The following is a 26,593-nucleotide window of genomic DNA, read 5'->3' on the forward strand; positions in this document are numbered from 1 at the left end:
CTAATATATTTTTATGAAAGATTTATTGGCTTACAAAAGTATGTGCAATGTCTCTTTTTTTCAAGTTACATTTTCTACAGATCAGTTTCGTTTGTTGAGACATTAGTGTCACGTTAGGAAGAGAAGGGGGAATGATGGGATGGCAATGCTTCTATTCTACTTAGTGTAGTTTTGCGTCAGGATCACTTGCGTGGGTTCTCTCTACTATTTGCTTGTTTTGCTTTGGTGCTGAGAGAGGTTGGAATTGGCCAAGGGTGTGGTTGGCTGTCTTTGTTTGGCTGTACTGAAATTTGTTCTCATGTGTGAGTGGTGTGTGTGTGTGTGTGTGTGTGTGTGTGTGTGTGTGTGTGTGTGTTATTGGATCAGGTTAGACAGACTGATTTGAGACACAAGATCTACCCACTCTGGAAGAATGGCAGATGAAGGTGATAGACTGCATGGGACTGGCTGAAATGACTGGCAGAATCCGTGACCAGGGGAAAGAGACGGCGGATGAAGACTGGAAGAAATTTAGAATTTATCTTAAGAAACATTGTAAAATTAATGAATGCTAAAATGTTGAAGTTTTAGAAAAAGGGGATTACAGCTGTAAAAGACTAAGTAAAAGAAAAGAATAAGGGAAAATTTGATAAAACCAAGGGGTAGGATTTGCTGAAACAAATTTGGAAACTGGGATGCAGAAAGGGGAGGTATGGGGAAGTCAATGAAGTAAGGCTTAAGAAAAAAGGATTTGAAATTATACATGTTTGTTTCTGTGTTTGTTTGTTTGTATTGTGTAATGTTTGTGGTTATAAAAATTGTGAAAAACCAATAAAAATTTTATATATAAAAAAAGGTTAGACAGACTGATTTGAATGCTGTTGGTATATATATAAAATGTTTCCTGCTTGGCAGGGGGTTGGACTCGATGGCCCTTGTGGTCTCTTCCAACTCTATGATTCTATGATTCTATGATTCTATGGTAGGTTCTTGTTGTTGTCTTGTTGGCCAGCTCTACATTTCTGTAAGTCTATGACATCAAGAAGACGCCATCACTGTGTTACTTTCTCAGCGCCTGCTAAAAAACTTTTCTTTTAGACTAGCCTACCTAGACACGTAAGGGACGCGGGTGGCGCTGTGGGCTAAACCACAGAGCCTAGGACTTTCTGATCAGAAGGTCGGCGGTGAGCTCCCGTTGCTCGGTCCCTGCTCCTGCCAACCTAGCAGTTCGAAAGCACGTCAAAGTGCAAGTAGATAAATAGGTACCGCTCCGGCGGGAAGGTAAACGGCATTTCCGTGCGCTGCTCTGGTTCGCCAGAAGTGGCTTAGTCATGCTGGCCACATGACCTGTAAGCTGTACGCCGGCTCCCTAGGCCAGTAAAGCGAGATGAGCGCCACAACCCCAGAGCCGTCTGCGACTGGACCTAACGGTCAGGGGTCCCTTTACCTTTTACCTAGACGTAGAATGCTTAAGTGTGTTTTAATCTGCTTTTACCTTATCATGGATCTTATTTATTTATTTGGAATATATTAAATAGTTGGCTCATAATTATTTTTTACTGATCATTTTATTATTTTTCTAAATGGCACTGAGGTTTCTTTTCTTTTTATATCCCTGAGATTAAGAGTCTACCGACTGAGCTGGAACAGTCTCCCTCGGGATGTGGTGGACTCTTGTTCCTTGGAGGTTTTCAATTAATAATAACAATTAATAAAACCATATCAATTTTTTTTTTCATTTATACTCTATACCCCACCCATCTGGTTAGGTTTCCCCAGCCACTCTGGGCGGCTCCCAACAGAATATTAAAAACATGATAAAACATCAAACGTTAAAAGCTTCCCTAAACAGGGCTGCCTTCAGATGTTTTTAAGTAGAGGTCGGACGGCCATCTGCCATGGATAATCTACAGTGGTACCTCTGGTTAAGAACTTAATTCATTTTGGAGGTCTGTTCTTAACCTGAAACTGTTCTTAACTTGAAGCACCACTTTAGCTAATAGGGCCTCCTGCTGCCACCGCCACTGCACGATTTCTGTTCTCATCCTGAAGCAAAGTTCTTAACCCGAGGTACTATTTCTGGGTTAGCGGGAGTCTGTGACCTGAAGCGTATGTAACCCGAGGTACCACTGTAGTAGACATTCCTGCACTGCAAGGGGTTGGCCTAGAATAAACTGGATGTCCCTTCGAACCCTATAATTCTGATAATCAAGTGGGATATAATTTTACAAATACAGTGGTACCTCGGGTTACATACGCTTCAGGTTACATACGCTTCAGGTTACATACGCTTCAGGTTACACACTCCGCTAACCCAGAAATAGTGCTTCAGGTTAAGAACTTTGCTTCAGGATGAGAACAGAAATCGTGCTCCGGCGGCAGCAGGAGGCCCCATTAGCTAAAGTGGTGCTTCAGGTTAAGAACAGTTTCAGGTTAAGAACGGACCTCCGGAACGAATTAAGTACTTAACCCGAGGTACCACTGTAATAAAAAGGAGTCAGTTACAGCAAGAAAGGAACTCTCAAGCTTTTCCAGCACAAACTCCAGGGATCCCCACCCCCCGCCTCAGATAATTTCCTTTCACCTTGACCAAGCGCCCTCGATAAGCTTCGTCATCCTCGGCCGGCGCCCGAGGCGGCAGCATCGCAGCAGGGGAGTGTCGCCGGCAGACATTCTCTACTTCTTGCAAGGTGTAGAGGACGGCTGGGTCCAGGGAGTGGCTGTTGATGAGGCTGACCAGGTACTCCTTGTAGTGTGCCCTAGGAGCAGGGGAGACGTCAATCACTGCGGCGCTCCGGCCACCTTAACGCCCCACAATAAATCGGCCCCTTTCTCTCTGCCACACCACCCCTCCGTGTCCACATACCCCAAGTCTCCCGGCGATCACGTAACACGGGAACTGGGAACGTCAATGCTTACGATCGTCTCTATCTGGCCCCGAGAGCTTCCCCCATGTAACACCGCTTCGCTTTGGGCCCAAAGTGTGAATTAATCTGTCCGTGGGCCTGTGGCAAGTCCTCTCACTTGCCCAGACGGAGGATAAGAGAGAGGGACGTTGTTGGCATCCGTCTGTCTCAAGAGACAATGGAGTGTGCCTCTGGGGGTGAAGTCAAAATAATAATAATAATAATAAATTTATTTATACCCCACCCTCGCCAGCCAAGACCGGGCTCAGGGCGGCTAACACCAGATATAAAAACAATTACTGTATTTTTTGCTCTATAAGACTCACTTTTTCCCTCCTAAAAAGTAATGTGTGTGCGTCTTATGGAGCGAATGCAGGCTGTGCAGCTATCACAGAAGCCAGAACAGCAAGAGGGATCGCTGCTTTCACTGCGCGGCGATCCCTCTTGCTGTTCTGGCTTCTGGGACTCAGAATATTTTTTTTCTTGTTTTCCTCCTCTATAAACTATCTTGTGGTCTGGTGAGTCTTATAGAGCGAAAATACGGTAATTAAAATACAACTTAAAAAGAACTTAAAAGCTGTGTTAGCAGCAACGAAGTGACCTCCTTGGGGCGCAAGCCTAGGCAGTGTGTCTGGAGGTCTGGCTGATGTGAACCAAAGGAAAGCAGAGCAAGACGTTTGGCTGCAGGAGTTGCTGGAAGGAGGCGTACAAGGCTCCATCCAACCATCTTAGGGACTCCACTCTGAATTTGTGCAGCGTTTTCTCCTTCTCCCAAAGATATCCCCCAAGGCAGTGGAGGTTTAGGATCAGAGCTTTCCTTCTCCTAGATAAACTCCCTTCCCAGGTGGACGAGCCCCATCTGCCCCTCATAGAATCCTAGAGTTGGAAGAGACCACAAGGGCCATCGAGTCCAACCCCCTGCCAAGCAGGAAACACCATCAGAGCACTCCTGACATATGGTTGTCAAGCCTCTGCTTAAAGACCTCCAAAGTAGGAGACTCCACCACACTCCTCGGCAGCAAATTCCACTGTCAAACAGCTCTTACTGTCAGGAAGTTCTTCCTAATGTTTAGGTGGAATCTTCTTTCTTGTAGTTTGGATCCATTGCTCCGTGTCCGCTTCTCTGGAGCAGCAGAAAACAACCTTTCTCCCTCCTCTATGTGACATCCTTTTATATATTTGAACATGCCTATCATATCACCCCTTAACCTCCTCTTCTCCAGGCTAAACATGCCCAGCTCCCTTAGCCGTTCCTCATAAGGCATCGTTTCTAGGCCTTTGACCATTTTGGTTGCCCTTCTCTGGACACGTTCCAGTTTGTCAGTGTCCTTCTTGAATTGTGGTGCCCAGAACTGGACAGAGTACTCCAGGTGAGGTCTGACCAGAGCAGAATACAGTGGCACTATTACTTCCCTTGATCTAGATGCTATACTCCTATTGATGCAGCCCAGAATTGCATTGGCTTTTTTAGCTGCCGCGTCACACTGTTGGCTCATGTCAAGTTTGTGGTCAACCAAGACTCCTAGATCCTTTTCACATGTACTGCTCTCAAGCCTCACTTTCCTCTACATCAGGTTTCCTCAACCTCGGCCCTCCAGATGCTTTGAGACTACAATTCCCATCATCCCTGACCACTGGTCCTGCTAGATAGGGATGATGGGAGTTGTAGGCCAAAAAAAATCTGGTTTAGCCGGCCAGTCGAAGCCGTTCCAGGGGTGCGGCCGCTGTGGCATCCTGACAGCTTCTAGGAGCCACAGGTGAGAGCCGAGTGGAGGGTGAGGACCAAAGGTGGACAAAATATCCCAGAAGGAGCACCATGTGTTCCCCCACCAGAGGGACTACCCCCCCAACACCCCACACACTCCCAGAGAGGGATGTGCTACTACAGAAACCAGCCTACAGTTTCCCACAAAATGGCGTCACTCACTGGCAAAGGCCAGCGTAGCCAGCTTGGGTTTCTTTCCCGCACGGCTCGTCCTTCAGCCCGTTCATGGTCTCCTTCTGCTCCATCACACGGCATCCGCCTGAAATTCGAGGAGGGGGAAGACGGTATCGCCGTGTTAAGTTCAGCGTTTGTTTGTCCATCCCTGCCATTTCGCAGAAATAACCAAGGGGGCTTACGCCGACAACAATGTGTAAGCGATACAGGAGAAAATGAGATTCAGGAGTTCAAAAAAAAAAAGGAACCCCAAACTAAGAAGCAAAATATAGCGGGAGTTAAAAACTCACACCAAGAGAAGACTAATAATAATAATAATAATAATAATAATAATAATTTATTTATATCCCGCCCTCCCCAGCCGAAGCCGGGCTCAGAGCGGCTAACAATAAAAGTAATGCAGTTTGCATAAAATCAATTAATTGAAGTGCATTTCAAAATCAATTCAAAATCAAATCAATGGCAACCACTGGGCTAGAGTTCTGTAAGGATCACCAAAGGAGGGGGTCAGGCTGTGCCTTGGCCAAAGGCCTGGTGGAACAGCTCTGTCTTGCAGGCCCTGCGGAAAGATGTCAAGTCCCACAGGGCCCTAGTCTCTTGTGACAGAGCGTTCCACCAGATCGGGGCCACAGCTGAAAAAGCCCTGGCTCTGATCAAGGCCAGCCTAACCTCTCTGTGTCCCGGGATCTCCAAGATGTTTTTGTTTGAAGATCGTAAAGTCCTCCGTGGGACATACCAGTTAAAAACAAAGGTTCTGAAAAACCTGGCTTAAATAAAACTGCCCTCGCCGCTCGTCCAAAAGTAGGGCTATACCCAATTTAAGTACTATTTTATTTATTTCGAAGCATTATAAAGCACTCAGTATTTTTTAAATGTTTCTAATTTATGTGGTACGTACAACTTTTGAGGAGTTTGGGATCCCCAAACTCTTGGCACCCTAAAAACACAAAATCTTATAAATCCCAGGATCCTCAGCGTGGAAGCCATGACGGTTAAGCTCATCTTTGTGACACAAAGACGGACCGTTAAAAGAGGAAAGGAAAGGCCGTCCACCACACAGGAAACCACTTCCCTCCTTGACATTACCCACAAGCCTTTGCAACCCCCCCCCCCGTAAATTAGGTTATCAAAAAATCTATTGATCAGCAAGTAAGGACGGGAAACGCAGACATGCTCTCAGCAAGCCAGGCTTCCCTACGAGTCAGAGAAACTATCGAGTTGGAAGGGACCCCTGGCGACAATCTAGTCCAACCCCCTGCAATGCAGTAGCCCTTTAGCACTCACCTCCAGGGGTGGCGCGGGTCCCGGCTGGAGGATCTGTGTTGAACACGATGTTGTTGTCCTGGGATGGGGAGATGTCAAGCGTGAACACCAAAGGGACACCTCGCGCGGCCTTCCCCACCCACAAATATCCCCCCCCCCGCCCTCTGCTTCTCCCTCCTGTGCCCGAACCATCATGCCTTGCTCTTACACTGACCTGTAGGAGGCGCTGCAGGCGAGGCACGTCCCAGTCGCGGAGGTAGAAGAGGCAGTCGCGAGGGTGGTGGCCGTGGAGGGACCGCCTTATAGGGCACTCGGCGATGGGGCATTTCTGCTGGAGACGGGAGGGCGAGAGAAAGCGAGTTGTTGAGACACCCCAAGATGTTTCCTTCACCCTGGTCCCCTAACAAGGACGAACGTTTGGGTCCAGGGGATCGGCAACCATAAGCCCGTGAGCCGAATCCGGCTTCCTGTCAAGCGCCGCCTGCCTTCCCCCCAGTTGGCAGCCCCTCGACAGGCGCCCTTTGGCGCTCCCTTACGTTCATGGCATAGAATGCGCTGTAGCAGCCGCTGCAGAAGTGATGTCTGCACTGGGAGCACTGGAAATGCATGCAGCCTCCGCGGGCCAAAGCGTAGGAGAACTTGCATTTCGGACACGCTGGAAGGAGGGAGAGAGGGAAGGAGGAGGGTTAGGAGGAAGAGAGAAATGGAGGAGATTTGCTGCTCTCGTCGCTTCTGCTGAGAGTCGCCACAATTAGGATGTTGGCCAATCTTTTATCGAGGGCTAGACGCGGGTGGCGCTGTGGGTTAAACCACAGAGCCTAGGGCTTGCCGATCTGAAGGTCGGCGGTTCGAATCCCTGCGACGGGGTGAGCTCCCGTTGCTCGGTTCCTGCTCCTGCCAACCTAGCAGTTCGAAAGCACGTCAAAGTGCAAGTAGATAAATAGGCACTGCTCCGGCGGGAAGGTAAACGGCGTTTCCGTGCACTGCTCTGGTTCGCCAGAAACGGCTTAGTCCTGCTGGCCACATGACCCAGAAGCTGTACGCCGGCTCCTTCGGCCAATAAAGCGAGATGAGCACCGCAACCCCAGAGTCGGCCACGACTGGACCTAATGGTCAGGGGTCCCTTTACCTTTTTAGACTTTATTCGCTCGCCTTCTGCCGGCCGGCGGGTTTTTTGGGCGATAACGAAAGGCTCTGCCCCTGCCAGGACGCAGCAACCAAAACTCTTAATCCCAGGGTTGTGGGTTCAAGTCTCACGTTGGGCAAAGGATTCCTGAATCGCAAGGGGTTGGGCTAGATGACCCACGCAGTCCCTTCCGATTCTATGATTCTGATCTACTGATACATGCCACTCTGATCTCCAAGCGGTGGGAGACTCTAGGACTTCCTAGTGCTTTGGTTTCCTCAGAATGAAGGAATCCTGCCCACGGGATTGGGCTTGCCCCTGGGTGGGTTTGAACCTGGGTAGGCTTGAACCACCAACCTTCCAGTAAACAGGAACCCTTACCAATTCCATTCTCCTGCAGGTAGACTGCCAAGCCCTGGGCCTGGTACTCAGGGTCGTTGGTCCGCTTCCACTCCAGGAACTCATCGCAAGTCAGGCCCTGGTGCTGAGGCTCCCACTGACCCGGGAAAGGGGAAAAGAGGAGAAAGACTTGAGGAGGGTGCCAACATTTGCCCTCTCTTCCTTCCATAGCAGTAGAATCAAAGGAGGTAAAAAGGAGGCTGGGCAGGCACTGGGTTCATCTCCAGAAGCCTCTCCTCCTCCTCCAGCTGCCATCTCAAGGAACGGCCTTCTCGGTGGTGGCACCCCTGCAAAGGATATCCTCTCCACAGGACCCTCGCTATGTCAATACCTTTTCAGCACCCGTTTGCAATCTGTGTATTTATCGAGCCATCAGTTTCCCCAAGGACAGAATCGCAGCACTGTCACGCCGACACGTGACCAAGAGACGGAGCCTAGCACAGGGCCGTGCAGTGACATTCAGTAGCCCTTGGGGTTAAACTCGAGGAAGGAAGCAGAGGGAAGGAACCCCGTCCCTAAAGTACCCCCTATTTAACTTCCTGCCAGGAGTAAATGTAGTGGCATGAGGGAACAATCAATGACACCAAGTGATGTTGCCCTCATTGATCGTTGTGGTTGTGTATTTTGTGTGCGCGCGCGCTATGTATTTTGAAACACTGTTTACTGTCCGGGCATTTGGACACCTCAGAAGATGTGAGGCATGATTGGTTTGGGAGGTCAAAGAGAAGTTTTCCATCTATGCCTGGATACAACTGGCCGCCATCTTGAAACAAGATGGCGGCTCAAACTTTTCAAAATGGCACTGACTTTAACCCCTGATCTTTCTAAGTCTGGGCTTGGGCCAGGCAAAAGATACAGTCAGGCAAAGAATCATAGACACCAAGAGACAACAGGATTGCTCAAGGTGCCCCGACTATAAAATTGGAGAAATCGAGAGATACATAGCCGCACCGGCAACATATCTCTTCTGTCTCATATCCAAAAATGCAAGAAGGGCTTTTACACTCGCCAGAAGCTCAGCTCTGCCCTCGCCGGTCCTGGAAGGATCCTTTAAAAAAGTCCCACGTGCTCAGAGACTTTGCGCCTGTTCGGTGGGGGAGATAGCAAGCCCAGAGTACTTGTTCTTTAGATGTCTCTTTTATGAAGAGGCACGTAGTGAGACCATTGATCCCCTGCTGGTGAGGCTCGCTGACCTCCCGGAAAAGCAAAAATTTGACCTTTCCCCTGTTAGGCAAAGATCATAAGTCGACCCGGATGGTCGCCAGATTCTGTGTACAGATCTCTAGGCGCAGACAATCCCCTGACCCAAACTAGTTCGTTAAGAAAATCCCCAAACTCGGTTCCATGGGTGACTCTGGGTCATCTCTCTGCGATAGCTTATCTTAAAGTTTTAAGTGTCTATACGCTTATCGCATTTATAAATTTTAAATTTACAGTGGTACCTTGGGTTTAGTACTTAATTCGTTCCGGAGGTCTGTTCTGAACCTGAAACTGTTCTTAACCTGAAGCATCACTTTAGCTAATGGGGCCTCCTGCTGCTGCTGCGCCGCCGGAGCACGATTTCTGTTCTCATCCTGAAGCAAAGTTCTTAACCCGAGGTAATATTTCTGGGTTAGCGGAGTCTGTAACCTGAAGCGTATGTAACCCGAGGTACCACTGTATTGTTGTACATTGTCTTAAATGTTTGTTTTCCTTCTGGGATTGTACCCCCAAGTGTGTTTTATAAGCTGGTCTCCGGCCGTAATAAATTATCTATCTATCTATCTATCTATCTATCTATCTATCTATCTATCTATCTATCTACCTACCTACCTACCTACCTACCAACCTAACCCCTGATCTCAACAATGGACTGGCTTCTTGGGTTTCTGGGAAGAACAAAGCAACAACGAGGCTTCGAGAGAGAGAGAGAGCGTGTTTGTGTGTGAGACATCTAGGGACCCAACTGGCTACCCCAAGTCTCCCCGCAAGACACAGCAGCTCCCAGCACGATGGCAGCCCCTTTGCTGCTCCACAACCACCCGGCAGGAAGCGGCCTCACCCACCTGACGCTTGCACTGGACGCAGAAGCTCTTGCGGCACTGTGGACATTTGGCCTCCAGCTGCTCAGACTCATAGATGAAGCCAAAGGAGCACTAGAGAGAGGAGGAAAGGAAAGGGAGGAGTGAAGGGGAGAAGCGATCGCAAGGCACCCTGGGCGTCCCTCCTCCTGACCCCAGGCTCTTAGAAGAGCTGGACACTTGTCACAATTGAGGAGGTGACAGGTGGGGAATAAACAAGCCTATTACAGTCATACCTCATGTTACGTCCGATTCATGTTACGTTCTTTCAGGATACGCCTCGTGGCGATGCGGAATAATAATAATTTATTATTCATACCCCGCCCATCTGGTTGGGCTTCCCCAGCCACTCTGGGCGGCTTCCAAAAGAATATTAAAATACTATGATACATCAAACATTAAAAGCTCCCCTGAACAGGGCTGCCTTCAGATGTCTTTTAAAGATAGGATAGCTGCTTATTTCCTTCACATCTGAAGGGAGGGTGTTCCACAGGGCGGGCGCCACTACCGAGAAGGCCCTCTGTCTGGTTCCCTGTACCCTCACTTCTCGCAATGATGGAACTGCCAGAAGGCCCTCGGCGTTGGACCTCAGCGTCCGGGCTGAATGATGGGAGTGGAGACGCTCCTTCAGGTATACAGGACCAAGGCTGTTTAGGGCTTTAAAGGTCAGCACCAGCACTTTGAATTGTGCTCGGAAACATACTGGGAGCCAGTACAGATCTCTCAGGACCGGTGTTATGTGGTCCCGACGGCCGCTCCCAGTCACCAGTCTAGCTGCCACATTCTGGATTAATTGCAGTTTCCGGGTCACCTTCAAAGGTAGCCCCAGGTAGAGCGCGTTGCAGTAGTTACTTCCGGGTTTTGCCGCTCGCACATGCGCAGAAGCGCAAAACGACGTCACGCGCATGCGCAGAAACGGCGAATCGCAACCCGTACATGCGCAAACGCGCCACTGCGGGTTGCGTTCTTTTCTTCTTGCGAACGGGCCTCCGGAACAGATCCCGCTCGCAAACAGAGGTACCACTGTAGTGAGAAGGGTCGTAGTTCTGGGGTAGAACAATCTGCTCTGCACACAGAATGTTCCGGGTTCAAATCCTGCCATCTCCAGGTAGGGCTGGGAGAAACTCCCTGACCCAAATCCTGGAGAGCTGCTGCCGGTCAGTGCAGGCAGTCCTGCGCTGGACGGCTCAAAGGCCTCGCTCGGAGTTAGGCAGTTTCTTGTAACTAAGAATAGCTGAGCACCTCATCTTCAGCACCTCAGAGGTGGGCACAAAATGCACAAAAATGAACTTGCAGGGTGGAGAGGGGGACAGGTTTTAAGCAATTTCACCTCTCCCTTAAGGCGCCTCCAAAGCCCCGCCTCGTCTCTCAGTCGCGCTAGAGTGTGACCAAGGCGGCAGACTTTTTATATATGAATCACGTCGTCTCGTTTTGAAGTCCAGACGATTCATCGTTTGTCTTTTGGGAGGAGGCCCCCTTTGCATCCAGCCTCTCCCTCCCTGATAAACTCTTCCCCTTCCCCAAACAGTCCTTTACTCACATGCGTGCACCACTGAAACTTGGAATCGCGCATGAGAACGCGCTCCATCAGCTTCTTGTTGAAGAGCTCATAGGTCTCAGGGTCCAGGCAACCGCGCAGCTGTGGGGAGGTAAAGGAAGCAGAATATGGGAAACAGACAAATGGTGTTTCCTTTTTTATTTTATTTTATGGGAGGGATAGAACAAAATGGTCCCTTCAGGCGCAGTCAAGACCGGATAGGAAACAGCAGGGCTGGCCTTGAAGGCAACAGAGGCGGGGCTTGTTTGGCCACTGAGCTAAACTGTCCATCTTATAAAATATTGAGTTTTATGAGCGTGTGGCTTCCTTCCTTCCTTCCTTCCTTCCTTCCTTCCTTCCTTCCTTCCTTTCAGAAGTCCAAGATGCTCTCACCTAAAAATCTCTCTTCTGCATAGCTGTCATTTCCCATTTTTAAAGGGAAATTCCCTTATTCTGAATGGGATTCCTCGCAAGAAAAGGGGAAATCTGACAGCTATGCTTCTGTACATGTAACATGTTGGATTGGCTATACAATTTTTATTTCCTAGTCTGTGTTTACAGACCTCCTTTTCTCTTCCTTTGGCCAACTTTTCTCCCTAATAGAATTCTTTCTGTTTTGACATTCAGTCTGTGTGGTCGGTAGTGAGGTGGATGGGCCTATGGTCTGATTCTGTACATTTAAACTACAGTGGTACCTCAGCTTACATACGCTTCAGGTTACAGACTCCGATAACCCAGAAATATTACCTCGGGTTAAGAGCTTTGCTTCAGGATGAGAACAGAAATTGTGCTCGGGCGGCGCGGTGGCAGCAGGAGGCCCCATTAGCTAAAGTGGTGCTTCTTTCAGGTTAAGAATGGACCTCTGGAATGAATTAAGTACTTAACCTGAGGTACCACTGTATTTTCCCCCTAGAGGTGGGCTGGAAGGAAGATTCTTTGAAAACGGGCTCAGGAACTCCCTTTCCTAGCTGGGCCCTAGAGGAGACCCTTACATGAAAAGGAGGGCTGGCAAGTAAGGAAAAGTCAGCCCTCCTCCAGTTCAATTTGCACTTTTCCTCCCTTCCTTGCTTTCCTTCCCGATTTCTTAAAAAAATTAAAATTAAAAGGGGCACTGAGGACCTGTTAAAAGGGACGTCGCCATTTGTTAAAACGCAGATTGCGTTTCTACGGAGAAGCAGATGTGAGCACGGAGTGGAAAATTGGCATTTGGGGAATGTATCTAGGATGCCTGTTGTCTTTGTTCATGGAGTTTTCTTGGCAGGGATACAGGAGTGGCTTGCCGGTTCCTGCTCCAGCTGGACCATCAAGAAGGCTGATCGCCGAAGAATTGATGCTTTTGAATTCTGGTGCTGGAGGAGACTCTTGAGAGTCCCATGGACTGCAAGAAGATCAAACCTCTCCATTCTGAAGGAAATCAGCCCTGAGTGCTCACTGGAAGGACAGATCCTGAAGCTGAGGCTCCAATACTTTGGCCACCTCATGAGAAGAGAAGACTCCCTGGAAAAGACCCTGATGTTGGGAAAGATGGAGGGAACAAGGAGAAGGGGACGATGGAGGACGAGATGGTAGGACAGTGTTCTCAAAGCTACCAGCATGAGTTTGACCAAACTGCGGGAGGCAGTGGAAGACAGGAGGGCCTGGCGTGCTCTGGTCCACGTGGTCACGAAGAGTTGGACACGACTAGACGACTAAACAACAACAACAATCTAGGATGTAGGAGTGTGCAGAGAGGACATGCCTGGATATCGAGGGTGGAGAAGTAGTTGATGAGCTCCCCTTCATCGCTGATCTCAGGCTCAGAGCAGGCCGGACACACCAGGTCCGTGATGTGCTTCTCCTTTACGGCGATGGTGAAGTGCAGGGCAAAGCATTCCGGGCAAATCGTGCACTCGCACGACGTCAGCGACTGCATCTGAAAACACACACATAAGAACAGCCCGGCTGAGTGAGAGTCTACTGTGCGCATCCCACATGTTAAACAGGAAACAGTACCAAAAAAAGCCAGGGAATTTCTGCATTCTACAAAACACAACCGACAACTAAACAGAGCACCATCGTCTTTCGGATAAAAATTACCCACTGCACACAAAAGCCAGTAGCAAAAATACAAGGAAAATTAATAACAAACATAGTAAAAAATTTAACGAAATATCCTCCGAGCCCCAGGAAGTAAAATACTGCAAATGAAAATTAACTAAACAGGACAAATTCGATGTCTTTAAGTAACGTGGCTGACAACTAAGACCCCCAACCCCCTCCAAAAGCATCAAATTTCCCAGTTGCCCTACATATGTCTATTAGACCAGACTTAAACAGACCAATCCAATTAAAATTAAATACTGCAGCTGCAACTGACACCTCCCTCACTTGGCACAGGCAATGGGAGATCATCTCAGAGCAGATGATCCACACAAACAAAGGGGCAGCTTTTATTTCTGCAGAAATAAGAATGTCTCAGGCTAGTTGACCTGACCTTGACTAAAGAGAAACAGTTAACGCCAGACAGAATGTTCTGCCTCCACAGATAAGCAAGCTGGGAGGATTTTTAAAACTCAAGGTCTCCTAAACCAGAGCCAAATATAAAATCCCATTACATTCCAAAGACGCATACCAGAAAGTACAAATTAATCAGTAACCGAGGTTTTGAGAATGACTGTTTAATTTTTATCCAAATATGCTTTGTTTGCATTTGATCTCTTTTGATAGCTATTGCAAAAACTGTGCTACTTTGATGACATAAATGCAAGTTTAACCACAATCTATTGCAGGCTGTTGCATTAATTATAACTAAGCTGGAACATAAGAGAGAGAAACGATAATGTTGTAGCTTTACCTTACTGTTATAAAAGGATACACAAATTGCCAATATAAAGGTGAGGTTTTCTTTACGCTTGCATGACAGGAGATCTGGTAAGCCATCATAGTTTGAAGAGCGATTCTTATATTTCACTGTATTTTGGAAAGTCTGTCTCTCTCTGTATCTGAACACCTCTTAAGCTACCATAACCCAAATTCTACATGGCGGTTCCTGAGATCAAGGAGGTTTTAGTTTATGCTAGGACACAACCGGACGCAAGATGCCGGACTGAACCTTTGAAAACCACACCAATTTTTTTGGTCCCTTCGAGTTCCCAACCAGAGCCAGACAACAGGCTGCTATTAAGCCACAATTATGACAAGCTTTGCTATTAAGATGTAATCAAGGTTCTGATGCTCTGTTATTGTATACCAACTTTACTTTGTGCTCTGTACAGTGGTGCCCCGCAAGACGAATGCCTCGCAAGACGGAAAACCCGCTAGACGAAAGGGTTTTGCGGTTTTTGAGCTGCTTCGCAAGACGAAATTTCCCTGTGGGCTTGCTTCGCAAGACGAAAACGTCTTGCAAGTTTGTTTCCTTTTTCTTAACACCGTTAATACAGTTGCGACTTGACTTCGAGGAGCAACTCATAGAACGCGGTGTGGTAGCCTTTTTTGAGGTTTTTGGTGATTTTGGAAGCTTTTCCAAAACTTTTCCGACACCGTGCTTCGCAAGACGAAAAATTCGCTAGACGAAAAAACTCGCGGAACGAATTAATTTCGTCTTGCGAGGCACCACTGTATTTCAGACTCTAGAATACAGTGGTACCTTGCTTCTCAAACACCAAAAACCTGGAAAGAAGCGTTCCGGTTTTCGAATGTTTTTCAGAAGCCGAACAGCCAATGCGGCTGTTGGCTATTGTTTCCGGGGCGCCTGCACCAATCATAAGCTGCGCCTTGGTTTTTGGACATTTTGGAAGTCAAATGGACTTCCGGAATGGATTAAGTTAGGTGCTTTTGTTTATGTTGTTTATTTTGTGTTTCTGCTTTTGAGGCTTTTTCAGTTTATTTGTTGTTGTGACTATGTGGAACCCAGTTCAGTTACGGATTGATTGATTGTGTGACTGCAGAAATGGATAAAAGCCTCCCATACAACCAATGACTATCATCAGTGCAGGTAAGAAATTTGTTTTTTTTTTTTTATTATCTACAATACAGTGGTAACTTGGGTTACAGACGCTTCAGGTTACAGGCTCCGCTAACCCAGAAATAGTACCTCGGGTTAAGAACTTTGCTTCAGGATGAGAACAGAAATCGCGCGGTGGCAGCAATAGGCCCCATTATCTAAGGTTAAGAACAGTTTCAGGTTAAGAACAGACCTCCAGAACGAATTAAGTTCTTAACCCGAGGTACCACTGTACTGTCTTATTTATTTTATAGTATTGATTATTGCTTTCATTTTATGGATCAATGGTCTCGTTAGATAGCAAAATTCATGCTAAGTTGCTGTTTTAGGGGTTTAAGTCTGGAAAGGATTAATCCATTTTGCATTACTTTTGATGGGAAAACGCGCTTTGGTTTTGGAACGGACTTCCGGAACGGATTAAGTTTAAGAACCAAGATACAGTGGTGCCTCGCAAGACGAAAAGAACCCGTTCTGTGATTCTCTTCGTCTAGCGGTTTTTTCGTCTTGCGAAGCAAGCCCATTGACGGATTAGCGGATTAGCGGCTTATCTGCTGATTGGATCAGCTGATAAGCGGCTTAGCGGCTTAGAAAAAGGGGGGGAAGGGGGAAAAAAACAGCAGGAACTCGCAAGACATTGTCGTCTTGCGAAGCAAGCCCATAGGAAATTCGTTTTGCGAAGCACCTCCAAAACGGAAAACTCTTTCGTCTAGCGAGTTTTCCGTCTTGCGAGGCATTCGTCTTGCGGGGCACCACTGTACCGCTGTTATTCCTAAAGAGCAAGACCGACTGAGCTGAAGGGTGAGAGAGTGAACCTTCTCCCAGGATGCAGCATAGGAGCCGTGTCTGGTACCTTGTTCCGAGGCAAGGCCAGGCTGCAGACGGCGCACTCCCAGCTCAACAGACGCTTGATGAAGTCCCGGCTGGGCGAGGCCTTGACGGCCTCCACGATGTCGGCCAGCTCCCATCCACCTTCACTCGGCTGCTCCAGCATCAATGAGACCACCAGCTCCGCTCGGCCCCAACTGGGCAGGGAAAGCGAGGCCAGAAGGCGGCGGAGGAGAGCCTGAAAGGAGGAGAAAGAGTTACAGACAGCGCAACAGGAAGGATAACGGCGGCATCCCCACTCCATTTGGCCATAGTAATCGTGCAGAACCGCAAGAAAACTTGGATTCAATTATCTAAGACGTAAGTCGAAAAAGAAACATAAAAGAATTAAATGATACAGACTTCCAACAGATTTATAGTCTCCAAAAAACCGAGCTGAAGAAGGCGTCTACTCCGAAACAGGGCCCTGTCCTGGTCACCACTACTGAGTCGTACATCTGATTCACACTCCGGATACTCCGTTTTGGCCCTATTTGATCCTTTATTCTGTATTCTTTAACCTGATTTTTTATATATATGGACTCTTTTTGACTGACATTGAGACTTGTATAAAACAATTGTTGTGCACTGGTATTTCATGTATCGTTGTACCATATCACTGTATATTTGAAACTACATTATTTCTGCACTTAAACGATGTATCCAAACTTACCATTACTTTAAAACCATCGTACTTACATGTTATATTTTAATTTACTACTAGCTGCAAACTGTTATTCTTAGCAGAATATACACGTTTTTCATTTCAACTCTTGAGTAGGAATTATTCCTCAAATTGAAAGTTGTGGCCAGAGTTCTTGGTATATCTTTTTCAGGGCATCCCCACTCCAGCCACCTCCGAAATCCCTTAATCCAGGCATGTCCAAAGTCCATTTTGGGGGCCTAATCTGGCCTGCTGCCGGTCGATTTAATCTGGCCCCTGTGGCAATATATGCACAGAAAACCATGGCTAAAAAAACCACCTCTATTGGTCTGTCACCCCCCCCAACTGTATTACCTGGGTTATGAACGCGCCCTAAAGATGTTAAAGCAAAGATTATGGGATAATGCACACAGTGACTTGTGATCTCGATCACACGCAGTCTGTAGTCCACTGGCAGTAGGAGTACAATATGGGCATGTCTTTAAGTTAACATCTTACATTAAAAACCTGACAGTACCAGATTACCGAAGGCTTTTCACCAAAGCCGGACTAAACGTCTTTCCCAGGACAGACTTTGCTCGTGTGCTCAAGACATCGATTCCATAAAACATATTTTGTTGCACTGCGCAAAATATGAGCAAGCCAGAGCTGAACTGATATTACCCTTGCTGGTACCTTTCCCGGGAAAATCAGAGGCTCACTATGTCAGGTTCCTATTGGAAGACCGGAGAAATGCCAGAACATTAGCAGTGGCAAAGTTTTTATCGGTAGTTGCAAGAACCAATGATCCGTATATTCTGAACGAAATACTTGTTTAACCTGGAAGTAGGCTGTATGAATTGTGTATTGCTTTGTAACGATCTGTTGGGTCTCTGGACCGTAATAAAGGTTGATGATGATGAATATATGTGCTGGGGATTGAAGCAACTTCAATCCTAAAATAAGCTCAACAACTATGGAGTAAAATTGTAAAATAAAGGTCAACAACTTTGGGGTTAAATCCTCAAAAAAGCTCAACATCTGCGGTCGGCCCTCACGCATGTTCACTTCTTCAAATCTGGCCCGCTTTGGAAAAAGTTTGGGCACTCCTGCCTTAATCTCTCTCTCTCACCTGTCGGTCGGGGCTGTGGAAGTCGAAGGGAGGGTCTTCGTATTCCCACATGCGCTGAAGAAAGGGCTCCAACCGCTGGCACTGCAGCTGCGTCAAGGCTCGCCACAGATCCCCGTTGTTTTGGTACAGGGCCTGCAGCACGGGGCCACGCTCCTCAAAGCCCAGCGCCTTCAGCTCCCGCAACTGCACAGAAAGAGGGCGCATTCAGCCGGATCCCACCCTTCCAGTGGCCCGCAGCACAGAGCTCGGCTTCCAAAAGCACTCTGCATGTGCTCAGAGGAGCTCTTTTACCATTTTTTTTCCTGGAGGGGCACATCCAGGGACTGAGACTGAGGGAGCTCAAATAAAGCTTAGCCTCAAGCACATCCCTGCCCTTTCCAGCCCAGCAGCCCGTTCCTTTTCCAAACTCAGCACAGCTCCCCTCCCTCTTTCCTTTCTCACCAGCAAATCGTTCCTATTCTTAATGAATCCCAGGCTCCTTCACTGCCCTCTCCTCAGCCGGCTGCCCATTTCCCCGGGCCTCCCCAACTCCTTCCAGACATTGGCTCAGGTGCGAATTCTGCCCCGAGGCTCCACCCACAAAATATAGGCCCCTCCCATTCCCCCTCTCCCCCCCATATATTTTATTTACAGTGGTGCCTCGCAAGACGAAATTAATTCGTTCCGCAAGTCTCTTCGTCTTGCGGTTTTTTCGTCTTGCGATGCACGGTTTCCCATAGGAATGCATTGAAAATCAATTAATGCGTTCCTAGGGAAACCGCCTTCAGACCAGGTCCAGGGACAGTCTGTCCCCGGACCTCTTCTGAAGGCTGGGGGGGGGGGACAAGGGCTTTTCTTCCCACCCCCAGCATTTTAAAAAAAACCCGGGACAGCGGAGGACTTCTCCGCTGTCCGGGCGATCTTAAAATGCTGGTGGGCGGCATTTTAAAATCGCCCCGGGACAGCGGAGGACTTCTCCGCTGTCCGGGGCGATTTAAAAGCCCCTGGGAAGGCAGGCAGGGGGGACAAAGACTTTCGCCCCCCGCCCGCCTTCAGAAGGTGTTCCCGCCCCCCCCCCCGCCCCGCTTCGGAGCACCGGGAGAAGCGATCTCCCCGCAGCCCCTTGCTTCAAAAGACGTCCGGGGGCAGCGGGAAGCGCTTCCCGCTGTCCCCGGACCTGGGGCTGCAGGGAGAAGATCGCTTCTCCCCGCCGCCCCTTGCTTCAAAAGAGAAGACCCGCTGCCCCCGGGGCAAGCTTCGTTTTGCGAAGCAAGCCCATAGGGAAATTCGTCTTGCGAGGCAACTCGAAAACGAAAAAACCTTTCCTTTTGCGAGTTTTTCGTCTCGCGAGGCGTTCGTCTTGTGGGGTACCACTATATTTTCCAAATTTATAATAAACAGAAAAGAAAAACAATACAATATAAAAAGGCAAATCAACAAACATATATCCTAACTGCTAAAATCCCAATTTAATTACCATTATTAAATCACTTCCTCGAATCCCCCCCCCTAGCTGAGTTTCCATAGAACCCATTGTAGCAGTTTTCCAATAAAATTAACTTGTTCAATTAACATCTTTCTTTCTTCTCTTAATGTTTTCAATCCATAATGTTATACAATTCAACCTATCTTACTCCTAGGCCAGTTTGGTACCGACAAGTAATTCTGCTTATATTATCTTAGAATATCTAGCTAAATAGTCCTTGAATTTCTTCCAGTCTTCTTGATGTTCCTCCTCTTTCTGTTCACGGATTCTTCAAGTCTGGTCAGCCAGCTCCAAAAAGTCCATCATCTCCTCCCATTCACCCCCAATTCACAAGCACCTCCCCTTTCTCCAGAACCTATCCTGATTGGCTGACCTGGCCCCACCCACTTCCCAGACCATCCTTTAAGGCCGCCCCCATTTTCCAAGCACCGCCAACGTCCTGGAACGACCCTCGACAGCCCATGCTGTGTTCTCCCAAAATATTTCCCCCCTACAACACAACCCCTTTCTCCAGAGGCCCGTCCCGTCCCGGCTGACCTTCCTGCGCCGTGCGCTGAGGCATCGGCTGACGGCTTCGTCCACGTCCCCCAGGCTCTCTGTCCAAGCCGCCTGGACTTCCTGGCGGGTCAAGACTCCCAGGCCTCCGCCGGGCTCCTGCTCGCCTCGCTGCGTGGCCAGCTCAGCCACGCCTTCCAACACCCCAGGGAGCTCCGAATTCAGCCACGCCAGGGGAAGCTCCGCCCCAGAGTAGCGCAAGGCGGCTGCCACCAATTCGGGGGCCACGCCGACTTTTTCCGCTTCCTGAGGGGGGAAAAGGAGGGAAGGGTTCGAGGCCCGGGTCCAAAAGAGCAGGAGGTCCGGGCCTGGGTCAAATCGAGCAAGGGGCTTTTCAAGCTGGTCGGCAACTCTCTCGGCCGGGTCAGGAGGGAGAAGGAAGGCCTGATATTTGCGCCGGGAAAAGGGGTCTCTGCAGCCACCCCCTGCAATTCTGATCTCTCCTCCTCCCAGCCCCAAATTCGGTCATGCTAACAGAAAATGCTGAAGAGGAGGTTCCCAAAGCTTTTAGGCCCCAGGGGAAACCTAAGACATGCCCATTTTGCAGAAGAAAAACAGACGATTCTCAGAAACAAGCCCACCTCGCAAGTAAAACGCTACAAAATAAATAAATCAAGGCAGGGGGAAGGAGGCAACTGCCCCTCCTCAAATGAACAACTACGTCCACACACAAAAATCTGAATAAATAAAGGTTCTGAGACTTTGATGGGCAAACAAGGGGGTCTGAGAGCACTGTGGTGCCCTCAGTTGCCGCCTTCGGGATCTCAGCTGAAAGAGGGGGACGCACGAAGAACCCCCATTCAGTGTGTCCACTTCCCATTCCTCAGCTGAAAATCCACACACACACAAAACTGCTTTGCCTTGGACCAAAAAGTCCTTCAAAAAGCACTCTGAATTATTCTCTCTCTCTGTGTGTGTGTGAAATTAAACACGGCTTTTTAGAATGCGCCCTCCCTGCTCCCCACTCAAACGCACCATGGTGTAAAAATAATCCGCCGTTTTCAAGCTGAAAATGCAGAATGCCATTTTAGAATTAGGGCAGAGAGGTAGAAGCATTTTGGTCAGAGATGCCAACATTTAGACCATCTAAACCAGGAGTAAAGGTAAAGGTAAAGGGACCCCTGACCATTAGGTCCAGTCGTGACCAACTCTGGGGTTGCGGCGTTCATCTCGCTTTATGGGCCGAGGGAGCCGGCGTGCAGCTTCCGGGTCATGTGGCCAGCATGACTAAGCCGCTTCTGGCGAACCAGACCAGCGCACGGAAATGCCGTTTACCTTCCCGCTGGAGCGGTACCTATTTATCTACTTGTACTTTGACGTGCTTTCGAACTGCTAGGTTGGCAGGAGCAGGGACCGAACAACGGCAGCTCACCCCGCCACGGGGATTTGAACCGCTGACCTTCTGATTGGCAAGCTCTGTGGTTTAACCCACAGGGAGTGGAGAAGCCTTATTTTCAGCCTGGGGGGAAAGTTCCCTTCTTCCCAGGGGCAAAAAGTGGGCGGAGCATCACATGTAAATAAGGGTGTGAGGGGTGTGGCCTGAGGAGAGGGGCAGGCGGGGAGTCTTGCAGGTCCACTTGACCCAGACACCCCTTGCAAGCCTGATTGCTTGTGGACAGTCAGATGATTCCTCCCCCCCACCGGCAAATTCTCACCCGGATCATGGCCACCATTTTCTGCCCGTCCTCCCGCAGTTTCTCCTGCCTCCGCAGCTCCGCTTCCTCCTGGGAGATGGGCAGAGCCTTCCGCAGACTCCTCAGATCAGCTTTGACCTCCGCCGTCCCCTTCCTCGACCTTTCGTCATCCTCCTTCTCCGGCTTGGCGTGCGGCCGCGGGGGCTCGGCCCCCCCTCGCTGGCTGGTGCAGTTGCACATCTCGCACACCCGCCCGGGGCACTTGTTCCAGAAGGTGCAGTGCTCACACTGCCAGCCAGAGGCCTGGAAGGGAAGGAATCGTAGAATCGTAGAGCTGGGACCCCCAGGGTCATCTAGTCCAACCCCCGGCAATGCAGGGTCCTTTTGCCCGACGTGGGGCTCGAACCCAGAGCCCTAAGGTTAAGATGCAGATCGACACGCAGCACCACCCCGTCAGCGGATGGACAGAAGAGCGACAGCAGGCTGGGATCGGTTGCGAGAGGAAATTCCCTGCACAGAACCCGCTTCGTGAGCCAAATTTACACCGGGGGCTTAGTTTGGTCAGAATTGAGTGTACGCTTCCAGAGGGAACACTAAATACATTGTCTCTGGTAAATAGCTGCTAGAGGACCATAAAAATCTGTGTCCTGGGCTTTTTAGACTCATCTACCCATGTACCAGGGACGCAGGTGGCGCTGTGGGTTAAACCACAGAGCCTAGGACTTGCCGATCAGAAGGTCGGCGGTTCGAATCCCCGCAACGGGGTGAGCTCCCGTTGCTCGGTCCCAGAGCAGCACACGGAAACGCCGTTTACCTTCCTGCCAGAGCGGTACCTATTTATCTACTTGCACTTTGAGGTGCTTTCGAACTTCTAGGTTGGCAGGAGCAGGGACCGAGCAACGGGAGCTCACCCCGTCGCAGGGATTCAAACCGCCGACTATCTGATCAGCAAGTCCTAGGCTCTGTGGTTTAACCCACAGCGCCACCCGCGCCCCATGATTTACTGTACTGCATTGTAAAAGTATGTATAAGGAAAATAATAATATTTTTTTAAAAAAGGAATCCCAAATCGCCCTCTGTCCCAGAGGTACACTTACGTCTTGCTGTTGTGGCCCTGGCTCTTTCCCCCAGGCGATGAGGGGCTTTGCGTCTCCCGTCCCGGGCTTCCCCGCCAGCCGGGGTCTGTCACACATGGCGCACAGGACCGTGGCCGGCTCGTTCTCAAAGGTACACGACTGGCAGGCCCAGCGTCCCCGGGCCAGCTGCCCCAAGCTGGCCGGCTCGTCCTCGGGCGACGGATTGATGGGCGTCTTGCAGCCGCGGGGCCGGTCGCAGGCCACGCACAGGACGGAGCGGGCGTCATTCTTCATGTGGCAGGCGGCGCAGCACCAAGGGAGCCGCTGGGTGGTCAGGCTGTGCCAGGGCGGCATCAGGGGCTCCGTTGGAGGCCTCAGGGACCCGGCGTCGGAGGTCACCAGGGTCACGCTGAAAAGAGAGCGGAAACCGAGGCAAAAGAGAAGCGCCGGTGAGGCATTTTTGTTGGGGATTGTAGGGAAAGACCTGTCAAAAAAAGCTGAGAAACATCTTCATGTATGCGACAACGGCCGCAAGAGTTCTGGTAGCACAAGGATGGAAGACGGAAGAAACCCCAACTAAAGAATCATGGCAAGAAAAATTGACGGACTATGCAGAACTGGCAAAATTGACATACAAGCTATGGGACAAGGATAACTGTGACTTTAAGGATGAATGGAAACCCTTTACAAAGTATTTGAAGATGCAACAAAGTGAACTGGAACTCCTTGGCTGGTTTTGAATAAACATTCACAAACTTTTTATTGATAATAATCAGCGAAAGAGTTTGAGGAGCTATACAGCTTTGTAACATGCAGAAAACAGTAGTCTCAGAGAAACCAAAGACTGGAACTGAGGGAAGTTGGGGGGCGGGGGCGGGGGCGGGTGGGTTTTGTGGGGGAGGGAGGAAAAATGGGGGGGGGGAACAAGGATGGTATGTTTTTCGATAATATGTCTTGTTTTAATTTTGAATAAAAAACCTTTTTTTTAAAAAAGAGAGGTGCTGGTCAGCAACGAGGCGAAGCATATGCTGCAGACCGCACAGATGGAGGCCAGCCCGCGAATTAAAAAATGATCCAACAAGTCGTCTCAGGGTATGGCGTCGTTTTCTGTTTTGCCCTGGGGGCGGGGGCAAAATGCCTCAGGCCAGCCCTGTAAACTATTGATGCAATTTGTTCCTTTTGAGTCAGAAGAGTTGTGCAGAAAGTCTTCAGGAAGGAGTGTCTCCACCCCTATCGTTCAGCCCAGACACTGAGGTCCAGCTCCAAGGGCCTTCTGGTGGTTCCCTCACTGCGAGAAGCAAAGTTACAGGGAACCAGGCAGAGGGCCTTTTTGGTAGTGGCACCCGCCCTCTGGAACGCCCTCCCACCAGATGTCAAAGAGAACTACAACTACCAGACTTTTAGAAGACACCTGAAGGCAGCCCTGTTTAGGGAAGTTTTTAATGTTTGATGTTTTATCGTGTTTTTAATACTCCATTGGGAGCCGCTGAGAGTGGCTGGGGAAACCCAGCCAAATGGGTGGGGTATGAATAATAAATTTATTATTATTATTTCATAGAATCATAGAGTTGGAAGAGACCCCAAGGGCCATCGAGTCCAACCCCCTGCCAAGCAGGAAACACCATCAGAGCACTCCTGACATATGGTTGTCAAGCCTCTGCTTAAAGACCTCCAAAGGAGGAGACTCCACCACACTCCTTGGCAGCAAATTCCACTGTCGAACAGCTCTTACTGTCAGGAAGTTCTTCCTAATGTTTAGGTGGGATCTTCTTTCTTGTAGTTTGGATCCATTGCTCCGTGTCCGCTTCTCTGGAGCAGCAGAAAGCAACCTTTCTCCCTCCTCTATGTGGCACCCTTTTATATATTTGAACATGGCTATCATATCACCCCTTAACCTCCTCTTCTCCAGGCTAAACATGCCCAGCTCCCTTAGCCGTTCCTCATAAGGCATCGTTTCCAGGCCTTTGACCATTTGGGTTGCCCTCCTCTGGACATGTTCCAGTTTGTCCGTGTCCTTCTTGAACTGTGGTGCCCAGAACTGGACACAGTACTCCAGGTGAGGTCTGACCAGAGCAGAATACAGTGGCACTATTACTTCCCTTGATCTAGATGCTATACTCCTATTGATGCAGCCCAGAATTGCATTGGCTTTTTTAGCTGCCGCGTCACACTGTTGGCTCATGTCAAGTTCATGTCATAGTTCAGCTCATCTGTGGGCGAATTCCCACATGGGAATAAGGTAAAGCTAAAGGCAAATGAACCCTGGACATCCCGTTCCAGTTATGCTTAAAGTATTTATTGAAGACTTAACATGACAACTACTGTTGTCTAAGGGAAGTAAGGTCAACTGTTCCTCTTCTCTGCTCTTTGGCCATGTGACCCGAGTAACAGCCTCACTTCTCCTTTAGAGCATGTCTAATAAAGAAACCTGTTGCCAAGGGAACCCTGCGTGATGCTGGGAGAAATCTTGTTTTTCCGGGCAAAATTATGCAAGGTTCAATTCAAGGCTATTTTTCGACTAAATGCGCACATTCTGCAGGAATGGGCATTGACGGGACCTGGACAACCACATATTTTAAGCCAAAAGGCACCTTTTGGGAGTGGACTACAGTGGTGCCCCGCAAGACGAATGCCTCGCAAGACGGAAAACTCGCTAGACGAAAGAGTTTTCCGTTTTGGAGGTGCTTCGCAAAACGAATCTCCTATGGGCTTGCTTCGCAAGACGACAATGTCTTGTGAGTTCCTGCTGGTTTTTTTTCCTCCCCCCTTTTTCTAAGCCTCTAAGCCGCTTATCAGCTGATCCGATCAGCAGATAAGCTGCTAAAAGCCGCTAATAGCGCTAATCCGCTAATCCGTCAATGGGCTTGCTTCGCAAGACGAAAAACCCGCTAGACAAAGAGAATCACAGAACGGATTCTTTTCGTCTTGCGAGGCACCACTGTATTTGATTTATGGGCTACTATTCAAATGAGGCTGCATTTTAAATTATATTTTAACCTGTATTGTAATAAACTGGTTCTCCCCCATTGTGTTTTATTATAATTTTATAATTTTATTGCTGTTAGCCGCCCTGAGCCAGGCTCTGGCCGGGGAGGGCAGGGTATAAATAATTTTATTATTATTATTATTATTATTATTATTATTATTATTATTATTATTTCAGAACTGTGAGGGAAACGGTCAAGGGTTGCCCTTCCTACAATGCTTCTGCCCACCAGAAATAAAACTACTGCTTCCTTGACTAAAAACACAAAGTGAATTTAGGACACGTCCAATACCATTTCCTCCTCGTGAAGCAAGCAGAACAGAGGCAGGAAATGTCCGCCCCGAGTAAAACCGTCCCAGGAAAGGGGCCAAATCGTTTGCCTTTCTGAACGCAGCTTGGGGGTAGAAATATTGAAAGGAGTCAAAGTGGGGGGTCGATTGTGCTAACCTGGGGGCCGGGGGGCTACGCCATGCTTGCTCCTTCATGGGCACCCGGCAGTGATGGGTCCGCGAGGGGTGCTTGTGGAAGAGGCGGTCACAGTCTGGGCACAGGGACTGGGCACAAGCGGGGCAGTGTAGCAATGGGGGCTCCAAACCGCACAGCAAGCAGGATTCTGGGGGCAGGTAACCTGGGGGGGAGAGGGAGAGAGAATCAGAAACGCCCCTCTGTCCTTTTAGGCCAAGAAAACCTGAATTTTGCAGGCTAAGTAAGCTAGGTAAAGGGTAAAGGGACCCCTGACAGTTAAGCCCAGTCGCGAACGACTCTGGGCTTGCAGCGCTCATCTCGCTTTATTGGCTGAGGGAGCTGGCGTTTGTCCACAGACAGTTTTTCCGTGTCCTGTGGCCAGCATGACTAAGCTGCTTCTGGTGAAACCAGAGCAGCGCACAGAAATACCATTTGCCATATTTTTTGCTCTATAAGACTCACTTTTCCCCTCCTAAAAAGTAAGGGGGAATGTGTGTGCGTCTTATGGAGCGAATGCAGGCTGCACAGCTATCCCAGAAGCCAGAACAGCAAGAGGGATTGCTACTTTCGCTGCGCAGCGAT

General features: G+C 49.0%; 1 protein-coding gene across 3 annotated transcripts in view; it reads right to left on the reverse strand.

The window, feature by feature from the left end:
• The window catches only part of RNF31 (ring finger protein 31), a 42,216-nt gene that overhangs the window by 1,340 nt on the left and 14,283 nt on the right, over positions 1–26,593 (reverse strand). For 2 of the 3 annotated variants that reach the window (XM_082197534.1, XM_082197533.1), the window contains exons 7-21: positions 25,994–26,174; positions 22,582–22,969; positions 21,506–21,787; positions 19,833–20,096; positions 17,831–18,013; positions 16,042–16,254; positions 12,948–13,121; positions 11,213–11,311; positions 9,658–9,747; positions 7,595–7,709; positions 6,624–6,742; positions 6,302–6,418; positions 6,109–6,166; positions 4,813–4,909; positions 2,564–2,738 (exon numbers count right to left, since the gene is read on the reverse strand). In XM_082197534.1, the coding sequence (XP_082053660.1) occupies positions 2,564–2,738; positions 4,813–4,909; positions 6,109–6,166; positions 6,302–6,418; positions 6,624–6,742; positions 7,595–7,709; positions 9,658–9,747; positions 11,213–11,311; positions 12,948–13,121; positions 16,042–16,254; positions 17,831–18,013; positions 19,833–20,096; positions 21,506–21,787; positions 22,582–22,969; positions 25,994–26,174 (2,555 nt within the window). The remainder of the gene's footprint in view (positions 1–2,563; positions 2,739–4,812; positions 4,910–6,108; positions 6,167–6,301; positions 6,419–6,623; positions 6,743–7,594; positions 7,710–9,657; positions 9,748–11,212; positions 11,312–12,947; positions 13,122–16,041; positions 16,255–17,830; positions 18,014–19,832; positions 20,097–21,505; positions 21,788–22,581; positions 22,970–25,993; positions 26,175–26,593) is intronic. The other variant, XM_082197535.1, reaches the window with a different exon arrangement.

This window comes from Podarcis vaucheri (genome assembly GCF_965113315.1).
Source record: "Podarcis vaucheri genome assembly, chromosome: 13".
Lineage (NCBI taxonomy): Eukaryota > Metazoa > Chordata > Lepidosauria > Squamata > Lacertidae > Podarcis > Podarcis vaucheri.